This window comes from Prosopis cineraria, unplaced genomic scaffold (assembly GCF_029017545.1).
Source record: "Prosopis cineraria cultivar Desert tree isolate PC_DT_omini unplaced genomic scaffold, ASM2901754v1 PC13, whole genome shotgun sequence".
Lineage (NCBI taxonomy): Eukaryota > Viridiplantae > Streptophyta > Magnoliopsida > Fabales > Fabaceae > Prosopis > Prosopis cineraria.
Genome location: NW_026555344.1, coordinates 24,200,327 through 24,218,569, shown reverse-complemented (window position 1 = coordinate 24,218,569; position 18,243 = coordinate 24,200,327). Strand labels below are relative to the sequence as shown.

Sequence of the window (18,243 nt, the reverse complement as noted above, 5' to 3'; positions counted from 1 at the left end):
ATCTTACAAATCAAATCTCTTTCTTCATGAAGATGGCAATCCGCCTCCTCTCTATCCAACACAAACTCATTGAGAAAATTTTGTGTGAACTACTAAACTTTACCACTAGGGTGCGGGGTGTTTCCACTTTTTTAATCTTATTTTCTCCTCCACTTCTTCAAAATGATATCGTTTTGATCAGTATTGAAATCTCCATCTCCATTTCGAGTTACGATCATGACCATGAATGCCCTTATCTCACCTCACACCATCTTGACCGTCTCCCTCTTGGTAGTCGGCATCGCTCTCCTTCTTCCCTGCCAATTCAATGTTGGCATGCTCAATGCTCGGAGCAAGGAGGAAAGTCCGGTCACCACCTGGAATTGGCCACCATCGCCCAATAAGTTTGGGTTCTTCATGCCTTTTTTAACTCGTTTAGTTTCAATATGCATGGGCATAATATGACATATTCGGCGGCTATTGGGATTGATCACTGATCACCGCGGGAGTTGGCATCCTTACTTGATGTTATGGCAATCTATAATGGGAAGGACGGGGAGGAGAAGTGCAATACTCTGATTCTGGTTAATGGTATCCTAGATGGGCTACCCAGTTTGCATTTGCTTCACGAATGTATGGCATTGTTGTAGTTGTCAAAGTGATGATAGCTATGTAACCGATGATTTATCTATGTTTCATGTAATAAATGCAGTATAGTTGACGTAGTTTTGTCCGAGAGAAGCAACTTTAGGACCCTGACCCACTACTTTTAGCTGTTACTACAAGTTATCAGAGCTAAAACTGGATTAGAATGACTCAAGGTCTCAAGTTTTAATTCTGGATATAAAGGATTCATATGGTTGATGGAGTCAATTCGAGATAAACCATTTATTCAGTTTGGCCATTAATTATCTACCATGCCACAGCGTGAGAATGACATTGGCACTTAATATCATCCTTGATCTTAGATAACTCTTTACCTCCTCTTTGGTATACCCCAAATCAACCCTCATTCCTGCTTATTTACTCATTAAATTAAAGAGGCATTTTGCTTAATCCCAGTTGTGTCAGCAGCTTCCAAAGCATAGCCTTATGCTTTGGGTAATCTTATTTATGATACTAACAAATGCTCTAAAAAATGATTATCGTCTAAAAGTAGTTTATTAACTCTATCTTCCATTCATTTTTTCTTTTTAACTATCATTTTCACTTTACGCCTTGTTCCTTTCCTTCCGAGGTTTCTTAATTTTAAAATCCGATCTATCTAGTTTTTTTATTCCTTCCTTGCAATGAATATATTTGTAATATATGATAGAATCATCTTTCTTGCTTGTATTAGAGTTTTGTTTTCAACACCAAATCCTATTCTTCCACCACAGCCAATCCAAATATTCCAACAATATTGTCATGCCTGTTTTGCATGATCAAATTCAAGACCAATTGTTGGAGTAATATTTGTACCAAATTACAATCAGAATCCTTTCTTGCTGTGTGAGAATAACGTCGATTGCAATGAAAACTCTTGAAACATCACTAAAGTAGAGGACAAAATGAGACCTTTATTTTCTTTTAAATTTTTTCACTACTAATCAAGACTTTGTTATTTTGAGGAAATGGAGGGGAAAGCACGAAAAGGGAAGTAGAGACAACCTTGACACATAAGCCTACCCCAAGTTTTTAAGGGTTGGTTTGCTTAATTATGGTGATTTTATAAAAAAATTATTTTACACTTTTGTTATAATTATAAAAAATGATTATTTTTATGACTTTCAAATTATTTTCATGCATTTCCATTCGTAAATGACATTTATTATTTAATTATTTTCAAATTTTATAGTCATATTTTATAATATTTTTATATTTTCTCATTCATTGCATTTAATTATTTTCAAAACTTATTGAAAGTAATTTCTTTCAACAATTATAGATTTATTTTTAATTCTGATTTTTAAACGTTTAGACGAATACAATAAAATGTCATAAAATTGCTTTTTAAAAATAAGTGATTTTCTTAAAAAAAAAAAAACTAACGACCCTTAAATTATCTCCATAGCTTCTTCGCACTCTCGCAAGAAGTGTAGGGTAATATATAGGTCAAGTGAATTATTTCTGTGCAATTTTTTTTATGTTAACTTTGCATATATATGTATTTTTTTATAAAAAAAATAGAAACAATTCAGTTGTTTCTCTATTTTGACTAATCGATAAGCAACCTGTGGTGCAGATCCAGAATGCATGAAACTTTTCCTACAACATTTCTAGCGATATCCTCACACACTAATACTTTACAAAAAAAAAATTTAAAATAAAAATTAAAAGAAGACTCCTTGATTTTTAATGATGTTAATTTGTTAGAAGATGTACTTGTAGAAAAGTGTCATTAGAGAATTAAGATCCTCGAAACAACATATGTATTTCAGCTTAGTAATACTAATAGCAACTTCTCATTCAAATAATAATAAGTTTTTTTTAAAAAAAAAAAACTCCATAATTAGTAACTCGTGAGTCAACATCTACCATGAGACCTCCTCTAAGGCAATGCTGGCAAGACACTCAAAATATATTAATCAATATAAGCATCAATAGTACGTCGCAATATCATATTACTTATTCTTTTTGATTCACTTTATTAGTCACCTCTTTTAAAAAGGTGAAGTAGTTTATTTTATAAATTATTGAATTGATAGTGATATTTTATTTTAAATAAAATATTTAAACTATTTTTAGAAAGTAAAAGAGAGAGAAATAAAAAAATAATATTATATAGTTTATTTATTTTTTGAAGGTTATGCTTATAATTTTATTAAATTTTATTTTTTGTACTTTTATTTTATTAGTATTGATAAAGTTAGTAAAAATGATTTATAAAGAAGACTGATGAGAGTATAAGTTAAATAATAATATGATTCATTCTTAATAAATATAGTTATCATATGCACAACAATACAAAGTTTTGGGATATATAAATTTGATGAGAAGCCCAACAGCCTCCATCTTGACTAGGTCGAGCAGTATCGCGTTACATGCATAGCCCTACATATAATAGCCATAATGATGATAAATTAGGATAATTACAATCCATATTTTCTTTATTTATTCATGAAAAGGAATGAATTTCAAGAATGTTCAGACCACAACAAACAAATTCTCAGTTGAGTTCAGATGCTCCCTATCTACTAAATTGTAACACATTAATAATGTTTCAATCTTCAACCACCTCTTCACACCCATCTAATTAACACACACACACACACACACACAAATCAACATAAAACCAAATTGAATAATACACAATGACCCAGCCAGATTTTCCAGGAAAAAATTATGAGAAATTAGAGACAAATAACGAAGACTAAATCAATCACTTCGATGGCAGAATATACACCCGAGAATCTTATGCCAGAAGCTGTTCTTAGGAACTGTTGTCGGTGAAGTAGTGGAAGCAGAAGCAGAATAAGACTGGGAAGAATTTGCACATTCAACAATTTCACATCCATCAACACCACTTTGTTTTGCTTTCTCGCACTCACCCATGAAAAACTTGAATGCTTCTTCAACATATTTCACTGCGTCTGCAACGTTCAGCCCCTCTATTAACTTGTGAGGGTATATATCTTTCTTGTGATCCCCATTCAGCGTTGCTGCTAGCTGCACCAGTTCTACTTGAAAGTCACTTAGTTTTGCATTTTCTTTTGCTTCAGCTTCTCTCAGTTTCACTGGTTCTGGCAAGGTCACTGCACATTCGCAACAAAGATTTATATGAACAATGTTTAACCAGATTCCCTGATATATTGAATCTCCAGTATTTGTTAGGATAATTTGGATCCCTAAAGTGATCTGATTTCATCAAATACATGATGGAGTACTTAATTTTTTTAGGACCCACATAGTAGTAACATTACTAGGAAATAAGAGATTCGCAACGCACATTTTGTGTTGGATTAAACCCCATCGCAAAGGCATCCCAAATTTGCCTCAAAATGTGTCCCAAATATTTGTGACGGCATTTGGGTAGAATATAACATCTCAAATATTTGTGATGGAATTTAGGATAAAAAATTGTGTCTTAAAATTTGTGACGGCATTTGTGACAGAATATTATATCTCAAAATATTTGTGACAAATCTTCTTGTCACAGAATGAGTCATCCCAATTGTGTGACAAATGCATTGCAAATAGTCTAATAAAATTTAATTATCAAGTTTTCTATAATTGTAATAGATATGAAATTAAAATTGAATGAAATTATCTATTTTAAATTTTATTAATTTCAGTTTATAGGCTAATTTTAATTACAATGGGAATCAAGTGTATATATACAGTAATACTTGTTCCGAATTATACAATTTAATTATTACAATTAACGAAATTTTATGTGTTTATAATATTATATATAATAATCATAATTAAAAATAAATATTGCAAATCTCCAACATAACTTCCTTTTTAAATTATTAATCTAGATACGATAAGAAATTCGTTCACATAATTTTAAATTTTTTAACTAAGAAAAGCAAAAAAATTATTAAATTCAGTAATATTTTTTAATTAAGAAAAACTATATATATATATATATATATATAACTCATTACTAAGCCAGCAGAAATCTAATGTGCACCCTAGTGGACTTAAATGTTAAGAAACCAACAAGCTCCCAACTCACCTTGCAATACTTTAAAATAATTTAGTTGTGCATAATATCATTGCGCTATCCAAACACTAATAATCTGTTTGGTTGGAGAAAAAATATGGAATGAAAGAAAATATGAAAAGAAAATAAGAGAAAAAATACACTTTCTTATGTTTGGATAAAGAAGAAAAAGTGAGCTAGAGAAAAGAAAAGTGGGAAAGAAAATAAAGTGTGAGACTCATCATATTTCACCTCCAACTTTTTTTTCCAAAAGTGAAATGATTTTAAGAGTAAAGTTGTATTTTCCTTGCCTACTTTGCCCTATCTCTCATCGCTTCAATAACATTAATTCCTCTCAAACAAATGAGAATTGGATCTGGATGAAAATTGCTTATCCTCGCAAGAAAATAAGATTTTGATATTGGACAAAGAAAGAGAGAGTGGGGAGAAGAGAGAGGAGAGAGGTGGACAAAGACAGGAGCTAAGGTGTATAATGTGGGTCCACCATTATATTTTGTCATAAGAAAAAATTAAGAAAAGCCAACTCAGTAAAACGTGAGCTCATTAATGAAAAATTAATGTCAAGTATACCGAGGCAATGAAATTCTAACATTAAGAGATACAATTAATTTATAATTAAATTTAGAGTGTTCATATATCATTCGAGTAAAATTGACTAAAATGAACCCCCCCCCCCATTTTTTTATTGTCAAAGTACAAACTCTATTTTTTTTATGCTTAATACTCATTGTTTGGATTCCATCCCCAAAGTGGGACGATGTCTTCAACTCAAAGTGGCGTCGCGCAATGTTACAATGGAAATTGAAAGTACCATCGCAAATAATTTGCTATGAGCAAATTTTGGATCCCACATTTTAGGGGATTCAGATTTGTTAAGTGTGACAAATCTTCTCACCAAGTGAATGTCTCACATGACATTATAAGAATTGTCAATTTAGTTGAACAGCCGCCGAAGATATAGGCACAACATACAGAAAGAATACCAAATTATAAGTCCACCTTTTATTGTGCCTCATCTCTTAATCCAATGGCTCATATGACTAAGAGAAATTTTTGAAATTTATGATCATATAACAGATGGGACTGGTTTCCGTGCTCATCAGGTGATGAGCACCAACTGCTCATCACCCAAACATACCGTTTTCATTAAAGAAGGAAGAATCTTAGCCGTTGTTCATTGAGGACATATCATAGCTATTTGTTGCTGGTTTATTTTTGGGGCCCTTTAGCATCGCTGAACCAAAGTGAAAGGGTTAAGGCTGGGGTATTGGAACAGGAGGGGATTCGACGACGGATGTGTCTTGGCAACGGGATGCGGTGGATGTGGAAGAGTTTCAGAAGCCTCTCTGCATTGTGAAACTGATTGGTTGTCTAAAAGATTGCTAGGTGTGTTGACACAAGGGAGGGAAAGAGAAGATCGGAAGCATGAAAAGGAAGAAACCTCCTCCACATAATCAAATTAATCTAGCCTTCATCTAGTACTTCCACGCATGGCCACATCCGCACACCACCATCATCAACCTCATCAGTTCACATAATAGACTTGAGTGCCTCTCTGTTCTAGATGTATGCCCTCAATGTCTTGACATTAAACGTAGATAATATATATGGCAATGGTTTTGTTAATTAGCCTTGAAAATCTAAACGGGCCACCTGAGAACATACAAGGATTCATTTTGGAGCAGAGGAAGTTGGGTCGCATATGGAGAAGAAAAGGCATAACTTAATGGAGAGTCAATCATGGAGAACAGAGGAGGCCATGAAGACTGATCAAGAAGAAGGGGCAAGAGAGTTGGTGAAAGCATATGAGGATGAGGACGGAAAAACGAAGGACCAATTTTAAAACGACCATGCGTTTCATTAAAATGAAAGTTTCTGTTTTAAATTAGTGATACTCCTGTCGTTTAAGTGATGATAAGCATTAATGCTCATCACATGTGCCGTGCATGGAAAACCATTCCCATCATATAATTGTCTTTTTAGTTCATTGTTTCAGTCATTTCTGGAAAACCATGAATTTTCAAGTGTTATTAGATGAAATCTTACAACTATAATGTGAACACTCACTAAATAAAATGATTTGCGATACTCATAGAATCCATATCCCATTTCAGGGGATCCATATATTTTTGACTGATATTAACTGTATAACTCGAGAAAATCTCCAAGACAACATCTCAATGATGTTCATAGTTATCTTAGTTGAATTCAAATTCTAATTAACTTCATAAAGTGCAGTAAGAGAGAGATTAAGAGAGGATGAATCCAAATGACCAAATGAGCTAAGTGTGTGAAGAACAAAAAACATGTTTGAACGCACTGCAGTCTGATTCTTTTTCTCATTCTTTCTGAATATATTAATATATGATTTTGTAGAGAAATTTAATTTAGTTTGGTTGTCCGTGTGTGTGTGTGTGTGTGTGTGGGAACATAAAGGTTTAGAATTACCAGGGCAATCAGTTCGTGGAGTTGATCTAGTTAAAAGAACCTCGAATGTTCCAGCCCATGCATCACGCTTCGTCAAGAACTCAGACAGGTTGAATATCTTCTTCACAGTACCAGGTATAGACGAATGCTCGTACTGTGATGTTGCTTCTGGTCCAGATGGTTCATGCAACACTGCAACAACATTGAATTGAAGACTACATTATCACACAAATCTCTCACGAACATGACAATGCATCGATCCTACTTATATATATATATACAGACACCTGTGCCAGGTTCAATCCAAGGAGAAATGAAGATCGCTGGAACCCTAACACCAAGACGATCGAACTGAAACTTAAAAGGGTCGGGGCCAACGATCCCATCGGGGCTGGGGACACCCGTGACCGGCGTCGGAACGTGGTCGAAGAACCCGCCGTGTTCGTCGTAAATGATGACGAAGAGCATTTCATTCCATTGAGGGCTTGATCGGAGGGCTTCGTAGACTTCCTTGATGAAATTTTGTCCCTTGGAGACGTCATGGGAAGGATGATCGTCGTTGCCGGGAAAGGAGAGCAAGTCCCAGAACCTTTGCTCCAATACGACGTAGTTCGGAAGCTTCCCTTCTGCGCAATGCTTCTTGAAGGATAGATCAAACCAGTGCAAGTTATCTACGTTCTTCAGCTTCCTCAGGTTCCTGCAACATTGCATGGTTCACTTTAAACGCTGCCGTTTAGTACGAATAAGGGACACACAAAGATCGATATATGCAATATTTGGTATATTTATATTATCATTTATCATCTACAATTGTTTCTATTATTTTAGGTGGAAAAAAAGAGATAATTTTATTGAATTTTTTTGGCTAAAATAATTTTATTGAAATTAATACCACTGGAGAAAATTGCATAAATCTCTTATGAGTTTAATTTAATTAGTAAGAATTAATAAATTTTTTTAAGGAGAAATTTCATTTTTAATCGTATAACATACTACTTAATTTTTTTTAATTCTTATAATTCAATAATTCATCTAATTTGAGAATTCAAATCTTATGAACTGAGTGAAAGAAGTTAAGACATAGAATTATTTTATATTTGTACTTGACAATACTTAGATTTGGAGTCTATAGTATGCTAAAAATGACAAATAGTTACATTAAAGAAATTTATTTAGTACATATCATTAAAAATGTAATTATATTCTGTAAAATAAAATTAATATAACTAATTATATATATATATATATATTAGAGTTCTAAATTTTTGTTAAAGCCTGCTTCATAGGATTCCTAAGTTTGTTAAAAATTAGTGTCATGATATTTCTTCTTGTCTTTTCTGTCAATTTCTATTGCCTTCAAGTCTTTTCTGCCAATTCGAATTTGCTATTTGTAAGTTTTAACGTGTAACACAAGAACCACCAAGTTGCAAGCCTTCATGACATTTTATATTTTTTTAAATATGCATCATGTTTTTTAAAAATAATTCAATTCAATTTAACATCTCTGTCTATTTTTTTATAAATTATTATGTATTCCGATTAATAGAGGATCTAAATTTTATAGTTAATACAATTTGTAAAAATAGTATATATCAAGGGAAAAAGATCTATCAAGATGAGATATATTTATACGAAGAAAAAGATCTATCAAAATTTATAAAAGAATAAAATAAAGATATATGGAGATTTGTCAAAGAATAAAATAATAATAAAAAATAAAATAGTTATAACCACCATAACTATATAAAATAATATTGTGTGTTATTATTTTATTCTTTAATAAATCTCCATATATACAATTAAAAATATAATATTGTCCTATATTTATAATTTAAATAAAATTTTAAATTTTTTTCAGTATTTATAAAATTTGAATAAAAGTTTTGAAAAATATGTCTAACCTTTTTAAGAAATTTACAATCTAACTTTTCAAATAAAGGAGAGGAGTGAAAGATCGATTAGTTTTTGTTGGATTACTTTTCATTTGAACTAATATATTGATCTTAAAAAAAGACTGAAATAATAATGTGTTTTTAAGAAATTTAAGAGTATTTAATATATATATATATATATATATCACTAGAGACAAAAAAATTTGTAGAACAGAGAATATCCACAGCTCTGTCTCTAGAATATGCTTGAGAACTTTTTTTTTTTTTTTTGTTGGTCATTCATGTAGGAAATAATAATTAACTCAAATCCAGAAATCAGACGATTATAACATTCTTAAGTTTGGAAGGGATAGTTAAAAAAATACTATATATGTGGAAAAAAATACTATATATGTGGTATTTATTTCACATATATATTATACAATTAATCAATATAAAATATGAAACTCATTATGATATGCTCTATGTCACAAGAAATCTACTAATTTCAAATCTTCTTTATATCTATGTATTCAAGTCGCATTCTTAAAAAAAAAAAATTAAGTTGGTAAGCGACTTTGCAAAATTTAGGCAATATTAAATATTTTTTCACATTTTCCTCTAATTAAATAATAAAAAGTAATGGTGGCGGGAGGACTAATTAAAAAATATAATTAATTGTATAAAAAATAGAGAACTATAATTAAGAGATTATATTATAATTTAATGAAGGTAAATTTGAAGAGTTAATAATTATAACAACCTCTGAAAAGTTCAAAAACTCCAATTTAACAAACTTGTTTACATGTTCAAAATAATTAAAATTAACTTAGGCAAGGTTGTTTGTCAACTACAAGTGACACAGGAATATTCTTTTTATACTTTCAACAAATTAATTATATTGCATAACTTGGATTTTACGAAAATCAACCCATGGTCAATAAATCAAAACCCACTATATATTACTAAACAACTAGAATAAATACTTTGTTATAAATTTATAATTAGGATATAATTGATTAGTTAGTTAATATAGCCGTTGGGAAGAGCGTAGGTAAGGGACGTCTATATATAAGCTGATAATTGTATTTTGAGGTTTTATGAAAGGAAGATGTATTATTCAGTGCAATCTCTATTTCTCAATCTCTCAACTTCTCCTCTTTAATCTCTCTTCTTCCTTGCTCTCTCTATCTTCCTGTTCTTCTCTCATTCATTCCTGCTCCCTCCCTCAATTTTCTATCTTTCCAAATTATTCTTACCTATCAGTGGTATCAGAGCTGACGTTCCTCGGCCCCCTCTTCTATATCTCCAATCACGGTTCATGGTCAAGACGCGCAGCAGACACCAACAAAGCCGACCAGAGATGGAAGATTTCATGGTCAAGATCAAAGAAAACAATGGAAAGATTGATGCTTTGACAGAATTGGTTGATGGGCTTTCCCAACAATTTCAATCTTTGGTAAGGGACCGAGAGGTTGAAAGAGAAGGCCACCACCGAAACGGACAAATTGCTGAACGCCATCATGAGCATGAGGATTATAGACGCAGAGATGGGTATGAATGAAGAGAATACAGGAGGCCCACACAGTTCACGAAGATGGAGTTCCTAAAGTTTACTCGAGAAGACGTTCTTGGGTGGATTTTGAAATGCGAGCGATATTTCAACCTTGATGAGACACCAGAAGAAACCAAGATCAAGATAGCAAGCATGCATCTTGACCCAAGAGCCTTCCAATGGCATCAAGCTTATGAGAAATCATGGGAAGGAGTTCGGCCGACTTGGGAAGAATATATAGAAGAAGTGAAAGATCATTTTGGACCTGTTCATGAGACTCCAATGAGCGATTTAGCTCGTCTGAAGCAACGAGGAGTTCTGGCCGAGTATCACGATGAGTTTGATATGCTTGCATGTAAGCTGCGACTGCCAGAAGAGTATTTGGTGGACATGTACCTCTCGGGTCTTCGAGAGGAATATAAGGGTCCAGTCCGCCTTTTCAAACCTCAGACCCTGAGGGAGGCTCGAAAACTCGCGAGAATGCAAGAAATCATATTCCAGAGATAGACCAAGAAGAAAAGCCAAAATAAAGGGGGAGGATATGTGGCCACCTCAGTTTCGACCACCTAACCCTCAGCACCAGCCACACAACCCTTCCAGTCAAACACGTGGGGTTCCTATGAAAAAGCACTAATGGGTGATGGGGCCCATACCAAAGCCAAGACACCCTTTTTACCTTAGAAAAGTGTCTTGATCAATCAAAAATTGGTCAATACTGTCCCTAAAATTCTTTCTGTGGAAGAAGAAGCTGAACACAGAAGAAAAAATTTGTGCTTTTATTGTCATGAAAATTTTTCACGGGATCATAGATGCCCACAAAGGCAGAGATTACAGCTTCATTTTATTGAGGTTAATGATGTCCCAAAAGAAGTTACTCATCCGGAAGAAGACAGTGAGGTTGAAGGGGAAGACACCCAACCTTTTATCTCATTACACGCTATGGAAGGAGTTGATGATGGTTCTTCAATGAGACTCATAGGGTATTTTAGCAAGAAACAGCTTCATATTCTAATTGACAGTGGCAGCACCCATGACTTTTTAGACTTTAATGTGGCAAAAAGACTTGGGTGGCAAGCTGATGGAACGAAGGAGGAATAGGTAGAGGTGGCTGGAGGAAGAAGACTAAAAGTGTATGGAATTTGGGAGGGGTTCAAATGGAGAATACAAGGCTTAGAATTTTCTTTTGATTTTAGAATTCTTGAATTACATACCTATGATTTAATATTGGGGCTGAAATAGCTCAAAAGTATTAAAAATCTTTTCTGGGATTATGAATCTCTAACCATGTTTTTTTTGGCTTGAAGGTAAAATGTGTAAGCTTCAAGCTATGCCTTCCAATACCCTACGAGTAGTGCAACCAAAGAGAGTGGAAATTAAGGATTTTTCTATTAACCAAGTATTTTTGCTACAATTAATTCCCAAGGGGCGTGAGAAGGTGGAAATATTCTCAGTACAGACCTGTACAGAAATCCAAAGGTGATTAATTCTATATTGCAAGGGTTCCCTGACCTCTTTGAAGCACCCAAGGGGTTGCCACCGTTTCATGAGGGGGCATGATCACTCTATTGTTCTTCAAGAAGGCACCAATCCCGTAAACTTAAAGCCCTACAAATATCCCTCTGCCCAAAAAGATATTATTGAAGGGTTAGTCAAGGAATTACTACACACTGGGGTAATACAAGGGAGTTCCAGCCCATTTTCTGCTCTAATTGTCTTAGTCAAAAAGAAGGATGGTACTTGGAGGATGTGTATAGATTATAGGGAATTGAATAAAAAGACAGTGAAAAACCAATACCCTATTCCCTTAGTGAAAGACCTCTTTGATGAGTTAAGTGTTGCAAAATGGTTTACAAAATTAGACTTGAAGGCTGGTTATCATCAAATCTAAATGGTGCCTCAAGATGTTTCAAAGACTGCTTTTAACACACACAGTGGGCATTATGAATGGTTAGTTATGCCATTCGGTCTAACAAATGCACCAGCAACTTTCTAAGGGGCTATGAATAGTATATTCTGTCCTTATTTGAGGAAGTTTGTGTTAGTTTTTTTTTTCGATGATATATTGATCTATAGCTCTAATCTTAATGATCATGTGCAGCACCTCAAGGAAGTGTTTTTTATTTTGAGACAGCATCAATTCTTTATTAAAAAGAGCAAATGTTCTTTTGCAGCAAGTGAAGTTGAGTAGTTGGGACATTTAATTAGTGGTGGGCAAGTCCGGACAGATCCTAAGAAAGTGCAAGCAGTGGCTGAATGGCCTGAACCCACAAATATTAAGCAATTAAGGGCTTTCTTGGGGCTGGCTGGATACTATAGAAGGTTTGTTAAGAGCTATGGGATTTTAGCTAAGCCACTAACTCTTCTTCTTAAGAAGAATGGATTTGAGTGGTCAAGGGTAGCTGCTGCAGCTTTTACTAAACTCAAAGAAGTCCTTATTTCTGTGCCTGTACTCACTCTTCCAGATTTCTCGAAACAATTTGTAGTTGAAACTGATGCTTGTGGAGTAAGGGTAAGGGCTGTTCTAATGCAATCCGGTCAACCAATTGCTTATTTTAGCAAGGGTTTGGCTGAAAAGGAATTGATGGATGTGGTCTTGGCTGTGCTTCATTGGCATCAATATTTGGAAAGGAAAAGATTTACAATAAGGTCAGATTAGCAAAGCCTAAAATATCTGCTAGGGCAGAAGTTAAAAACCAATTTTCAGACATTTTGGGTTGCTAAATTAGCTGGTTTTGACTATGAGATTCAGTACAAAAAGGGGAATGAAAATTCTATTGTAGATGCTCTCTCAAGAGTACCGAAACAGCAAATTATGCAGATGATTTTAGACACATCATCACCAGAGTTGCTTGAGAAGATAAAGGAGAGTTGGGACGTAGATGCTATTATTTCAGAAATCCAGAAGAAAATGCAAGAAAATGAGGCAATCTAGGGTCATTTTTCTTGGGATGGGAGCTTATTAAGAAGAAAAGGGAAGCTAGTGATAGGTTCTCATCCTCCTTTGAGGCAACAAATATTGGAATGGCTCCATGCAAGCCCATAAGGTGGTCATTCAGGAATTCAGGCTACATATCAGAGGGTTAAGTCCTTATTTTGGTAGAAAAATATGATAATTGATATTTCTGATTTTATTAAACAGTGTAATACATGTGCTAGGTGTAAATATGAGACTGTTGCTGCCCCTGGTCTATTATAGCCTTTACCTATTCCTAGTAAGGTATGGGAGAGTATCACCATAGATTTTATTGAAGGGCTCCCTAAATCCTTTGGCAAGGACACTATTTAGGTAATAATAGACCGCATGAGTAAGTATGCATACTTTGTACCACTCACTCATCCCTTTTCAGCTTCCATTTTAGCTCAAATTTTTATGGACCAAGTTTATAAATTACATGGGGTACCATCTGAAATTATTAGTGACTGTGACCCTTTATTTGTTAGTGGCTTTTGGAAAGAGTTTTTGCAGGTTTTGGGAGTAAAGCAACTTCTTTCCACTGCGTATCACCCTCAAACGGATGGGCAGTCTGAAGTGCTTAATCGTTGTTTGGAAACCTACATTCGGTGTATGTGTTGGGAACAGCCCAAGCAGTGGAGTAAGTGGCTGTCTCAGGCAGAATGGTGGTATAATACCACTTTTCACACAGCAACTAAGGCTACTCCCTATGAACTTCTATATGGTTAGAAACCTCCTCTCCATTCTCCTTATTTACCTCATAATAGTGTGCTAGATGCTGTGGATAGGTCATTTACAGCAAGAGAAGAGATGATAGCTATTCTCAAACATCATCTCCATCATGCTGCGAATATGATGAAGCAAAGAGCAGACTCACACAGATCTAATCGGGAATTTGCAGTGGGACAATGGGTTTTCTTAAAGTTGTAACCCTACAGACAGCTTTCTGCAGTTTCTAAGAGTAACCAAAAATTGGCTCCTAGATATTTTGGTCCTTACAAAGTGATTCAAAGAGTTGGAGCAGTGGCGTACAAGTTAGAACTACCACCTGATTCTAGAATACATGTAACCTTTCATGTATCCCTATTGAAGCTATGTCCTGATCCTAAAGTCAAGCAGAGGCATCCACCTCTTGACTAGCCTGAAATACCTCCTGTTTTAGAACCTGAATGCATTTTGCAGAAAAGAGTTGGCCGAAAAAAGAGGAGGATAATTACTGAAATTTTAGTCAAGTGGAAGCAATTACCTGAGGAAGAAGCATCCTGGACAGCTTTGCATTAGTTTCAGCAGCAATTTCCTCAATTTGTTGTTACTGATCCTTGAGGGCAAGGATCTCTTTGAAGAGGGTATTGTTATAAATTTGTAATTAGGATTTAATTGATTAGTTAGTTAATATAGCCGTTGGGAAGAGCATGGGTAAGGGACGTCTATATATAGGCTGATAATTGTATTTTGAGATTTTATGAAAGGAAGACGTATTATTCAGTGCAATCTTTATTTCTCAATCTCTCTCAACTTCTCCTCTTTAATCTCTCTTCTTCCCTGCTCTCTCTATCTTCCTGTTCTTCTCTCATTCATTCCCGCTCCCTCCCTCAATTTTCTATCTTTCCAAATTATTCTTACCTATCATACTTAAATTAACAAAACTTCTTTCAGACTTTATGCCTTTCTTCTCTCAAAAAAATAATAGCATAACACTAAAAATTTCGGCTTCTTATATGGGAATTTCTTAAGTCTACGATTACAACTACACACACACATGTCCATAATTTCCATATATATATATATATATATATCATATCTATTTATAGCATGTCCCAAACCTTAAAAACTTACGGCTTATTTTGTGTTTTATGCATATAACAAAAACTTCCACTAGTTACATTTGTGAGTTTTATTTCGTAATGCATGTATGTACATTATTCTCCATTCCAAGTCCATCATGTAAGTCAAGAAAAAAAAAATCAATATTATTAATACTTTTTAAGTTTTAACTGAATTATATTCTCAATAAATTAGTTAACTGTTTCTAAATTTATACAATTTTTTTATATTTTTTCTTATTTAATAGAATATATTTATTAAAAAATTTATTAATTATACTCTAATTAAAAGTATTTTTAGAAAAATACTATTAAGTACACATTGATTATTGAAAAGCCTAAAATTTTAAATTTTTAAACATTTTATTTAAAAAATGCATTCTATTTGGGGACGTGAGAGTATATCATAGTTATGTACTTTTTTTTTTAAATTTTAGTTATATATGTAACATATGAATATATGTTTTCCATTTGCCCATTATAGTTTGGAGTGTTCATACTTCATAGTCACGAAGGTTTTTCTTTGTTTTTTTTTTTTTTCCCTCAAGTTGGCAAAAAAAAAAAAAAAAAAAAAGCTTGTGTAAACAAAACGTAGAAGAAAGAGAAAGGTGCACGTACCTGTAGAAAAGAGTGGAGGGAACCGACTGAAAATAAATCCCAAAAGTAAATCCATTTTCTTCCAACGAATCAAATATCGTCTTCTGCGGCAGACCTCCGATCAGCTTCTTCGTGTCGTTGCTCGTCAACCCGTGCGATGTCGCCGAGTGCACGAACAGCCGGTTCGGCTGCGTCGATGCCGGCACCGACGCAAACCACCGGTCACACACCGCAAACTCCTTCACCAACTCGTCATACACCGGAACCCGACTCGGTTTGAACCCGTTCATCACCGTCTCCACCATCTCCCTCCCTTCCTTCTGCCTCCCCGCATTCTGCACAAATCCTTCCATCTTCGCCGGAAGGTTCTTCGCCGCCGACGCCTCACTCCACGGCTCCCCGAACACCTGCTCGTATATGTCCTGGATCGAGTGCCCCGGATCCGGATCCACGTACACTGAATGGTCCTGAAAGAAGATCCGGTTCGACCCTGGGTCGGAAGTCGACACCGGGTTTGACTCCGATCCAGTAACGCCGTCGATTTCCGGGTTCAGAGACTTCATCCAACCAAGGATGTGGTCGAAGGAACGGTTCTCTTGAACCAAAACGACGATCGTTTTGATTGGGTATGGCGTGGTGGAGACAGACGAAGCCATTTTTGGAGCTGAAATGAAATGTCCTGATTCTGAACTGAAGCTATATATGTATAATATATAACGTTTGTGTGAGAGGATCCAAATCCTATATACAAGTGACGTGGGAAGTAAAAAAGTTGAGATGACTTCAACTATTTAGTTGTGAAGATTTGATTCCGTTTAGGTTACTTTAGGTGAGACATATAATATATGACGTTAAGAACTTTGCTTCACGATAGTTGCTTCGTGTATTCTTTCTTAGATTTTTAAATTATCATAATTTAATAGCCTTTTCTTTTATAAGACTTATATGGTAAGCCTCATATATTTAACATATTTTTATCCCATCAAATTAACATATGTAAATTTTATTATATCTATAATATTAAATAACAATAATTTGTTATAAAACAAATAATCTATAAAAAAATCTTATATCTTGATTTAATTGAAAATAAATATTTTAAATATATAAGATTAAGTATAAAAAGAAATTATAAGTCCCCCTTTTTATAGGAGTATCCTCTACCTATAATGGAAATAAATCTTTCTTAAGTTATGAAGATCAATAAATGATATAACCCTTTCATGTATTGTGTTTAATCTGCACTAGACACGAAAACTATAAATAAATAGTAACACGTATTTTTTTTTTTATTTATAAGTCACTTTTAATATTTTTTTTAAAATTTAAAAAATTTTAAATCTCATTAACTTTATTTAAAAGTTTAACAAGTTTTATCTTAAACCCTATTGAAATATACTTTAAAAACAAAATATGCTAACATTTAATAAGGATAAATTAGTAAAAATGCACACAATAATTATTGAAATGGCCTATAAATAGAACTAAAATAAATACTATATATATATATATATATATAGATGGACTAGAGGAGTACTAACCTTGTTTTAAGGGTGAATTTCTATCATTCATATCATCATAAGATAATTTAGTAGAGGGCAACTTTTTTATTCTATGAGAATTATAAAGAAAAGATTGGGATTAATAAAACCATGAACACGTCAGAAAATGCAAATATCCCTTGCATGTAATTAAGAACATGCCAAAAAATGAGCTAGTTACCCTACCACTGACCATAGTTCCTAAGTTAAGGGGTCCTTTTTTTAAAAAAAAAAAAAAAACCCTTCAAATTTTGAATTAAATTTAATCTATTCAATGTGAGTCGCATAGTGTATGTGATTAAAAATAGGAAGAAATTTAAGATCTCACTCAATACAAATTAATTACTCTCAAATTCATCAACAACTGAGCTTAAGAAAGTGACAATACAACGGACCTAGGAGCAATTAATTGTGTTGAGTTAGATTTGGATGTAATTCTCCTAAAAATCCATGCCGAAAGGGTTTGTCCTTTTCCTTGCAACCTTGTTTTGTTGGCCAAAAATATTGGAAGTAACCTTCAGGTTAACCTATGTTTTATACTTCAAATAATTAAGGAAAAATTAATTATTTAGTCCTTATAGTTTTTAATTTAGTTGTAATTCAATCCCTTAACTTTGACTCGTTATAATTCAGTTTCTGAACTTTACCTCTTGCAATTTAATCTATGAAGTTTCAACCTCTTAAATATTGATCTTATATTTTAAAAAATAAAATTATAAAAATTAAAAATATTTGAAAATTTTAATATTTATAAATATTAAATGGCTTAGTAATTTAAGATAGTAGTAATAAATTTTAAAAACTTTTTAATTTTTTAAATTTATTTTTTTAAAATATAAGAACTAA

At 33.5% G+C, this 18,243-nt stretch overlaps 1 protein-coding gene across 1 annotated transcript; it reads right to left on the bottom strand.

Annotated features, from left to right (window-relative positions):
- Positions 1–3,086: 3,086 nt before the first annotated feature.
- On the bottom strand, positions 3,087–16,521 carry LOC129291816 (non-specific phospholipase C3-like). The gene is made up of 4 exons (XM_054929342.1): positions 15,878–16,521; positions 7,345–7,754; positions 7,079–7,249; positions 3,087–3,713 (listed from the first exon to the last, which is right to left on the bottom strand). Exons 1-4 carry the CDS (start codon positions 16,510–16,512, stop codon positions 3,337–3,339), a joined length of 1,593 nt encoding a protein of 530 aa, XP_054785317.1. The 5' UTR covers positions 16,513–16,521; the 3' UTR covers positions 3,087–3,336.
- Positions 16,522–18,243: the final 1,722 nt, after the last annotated feature.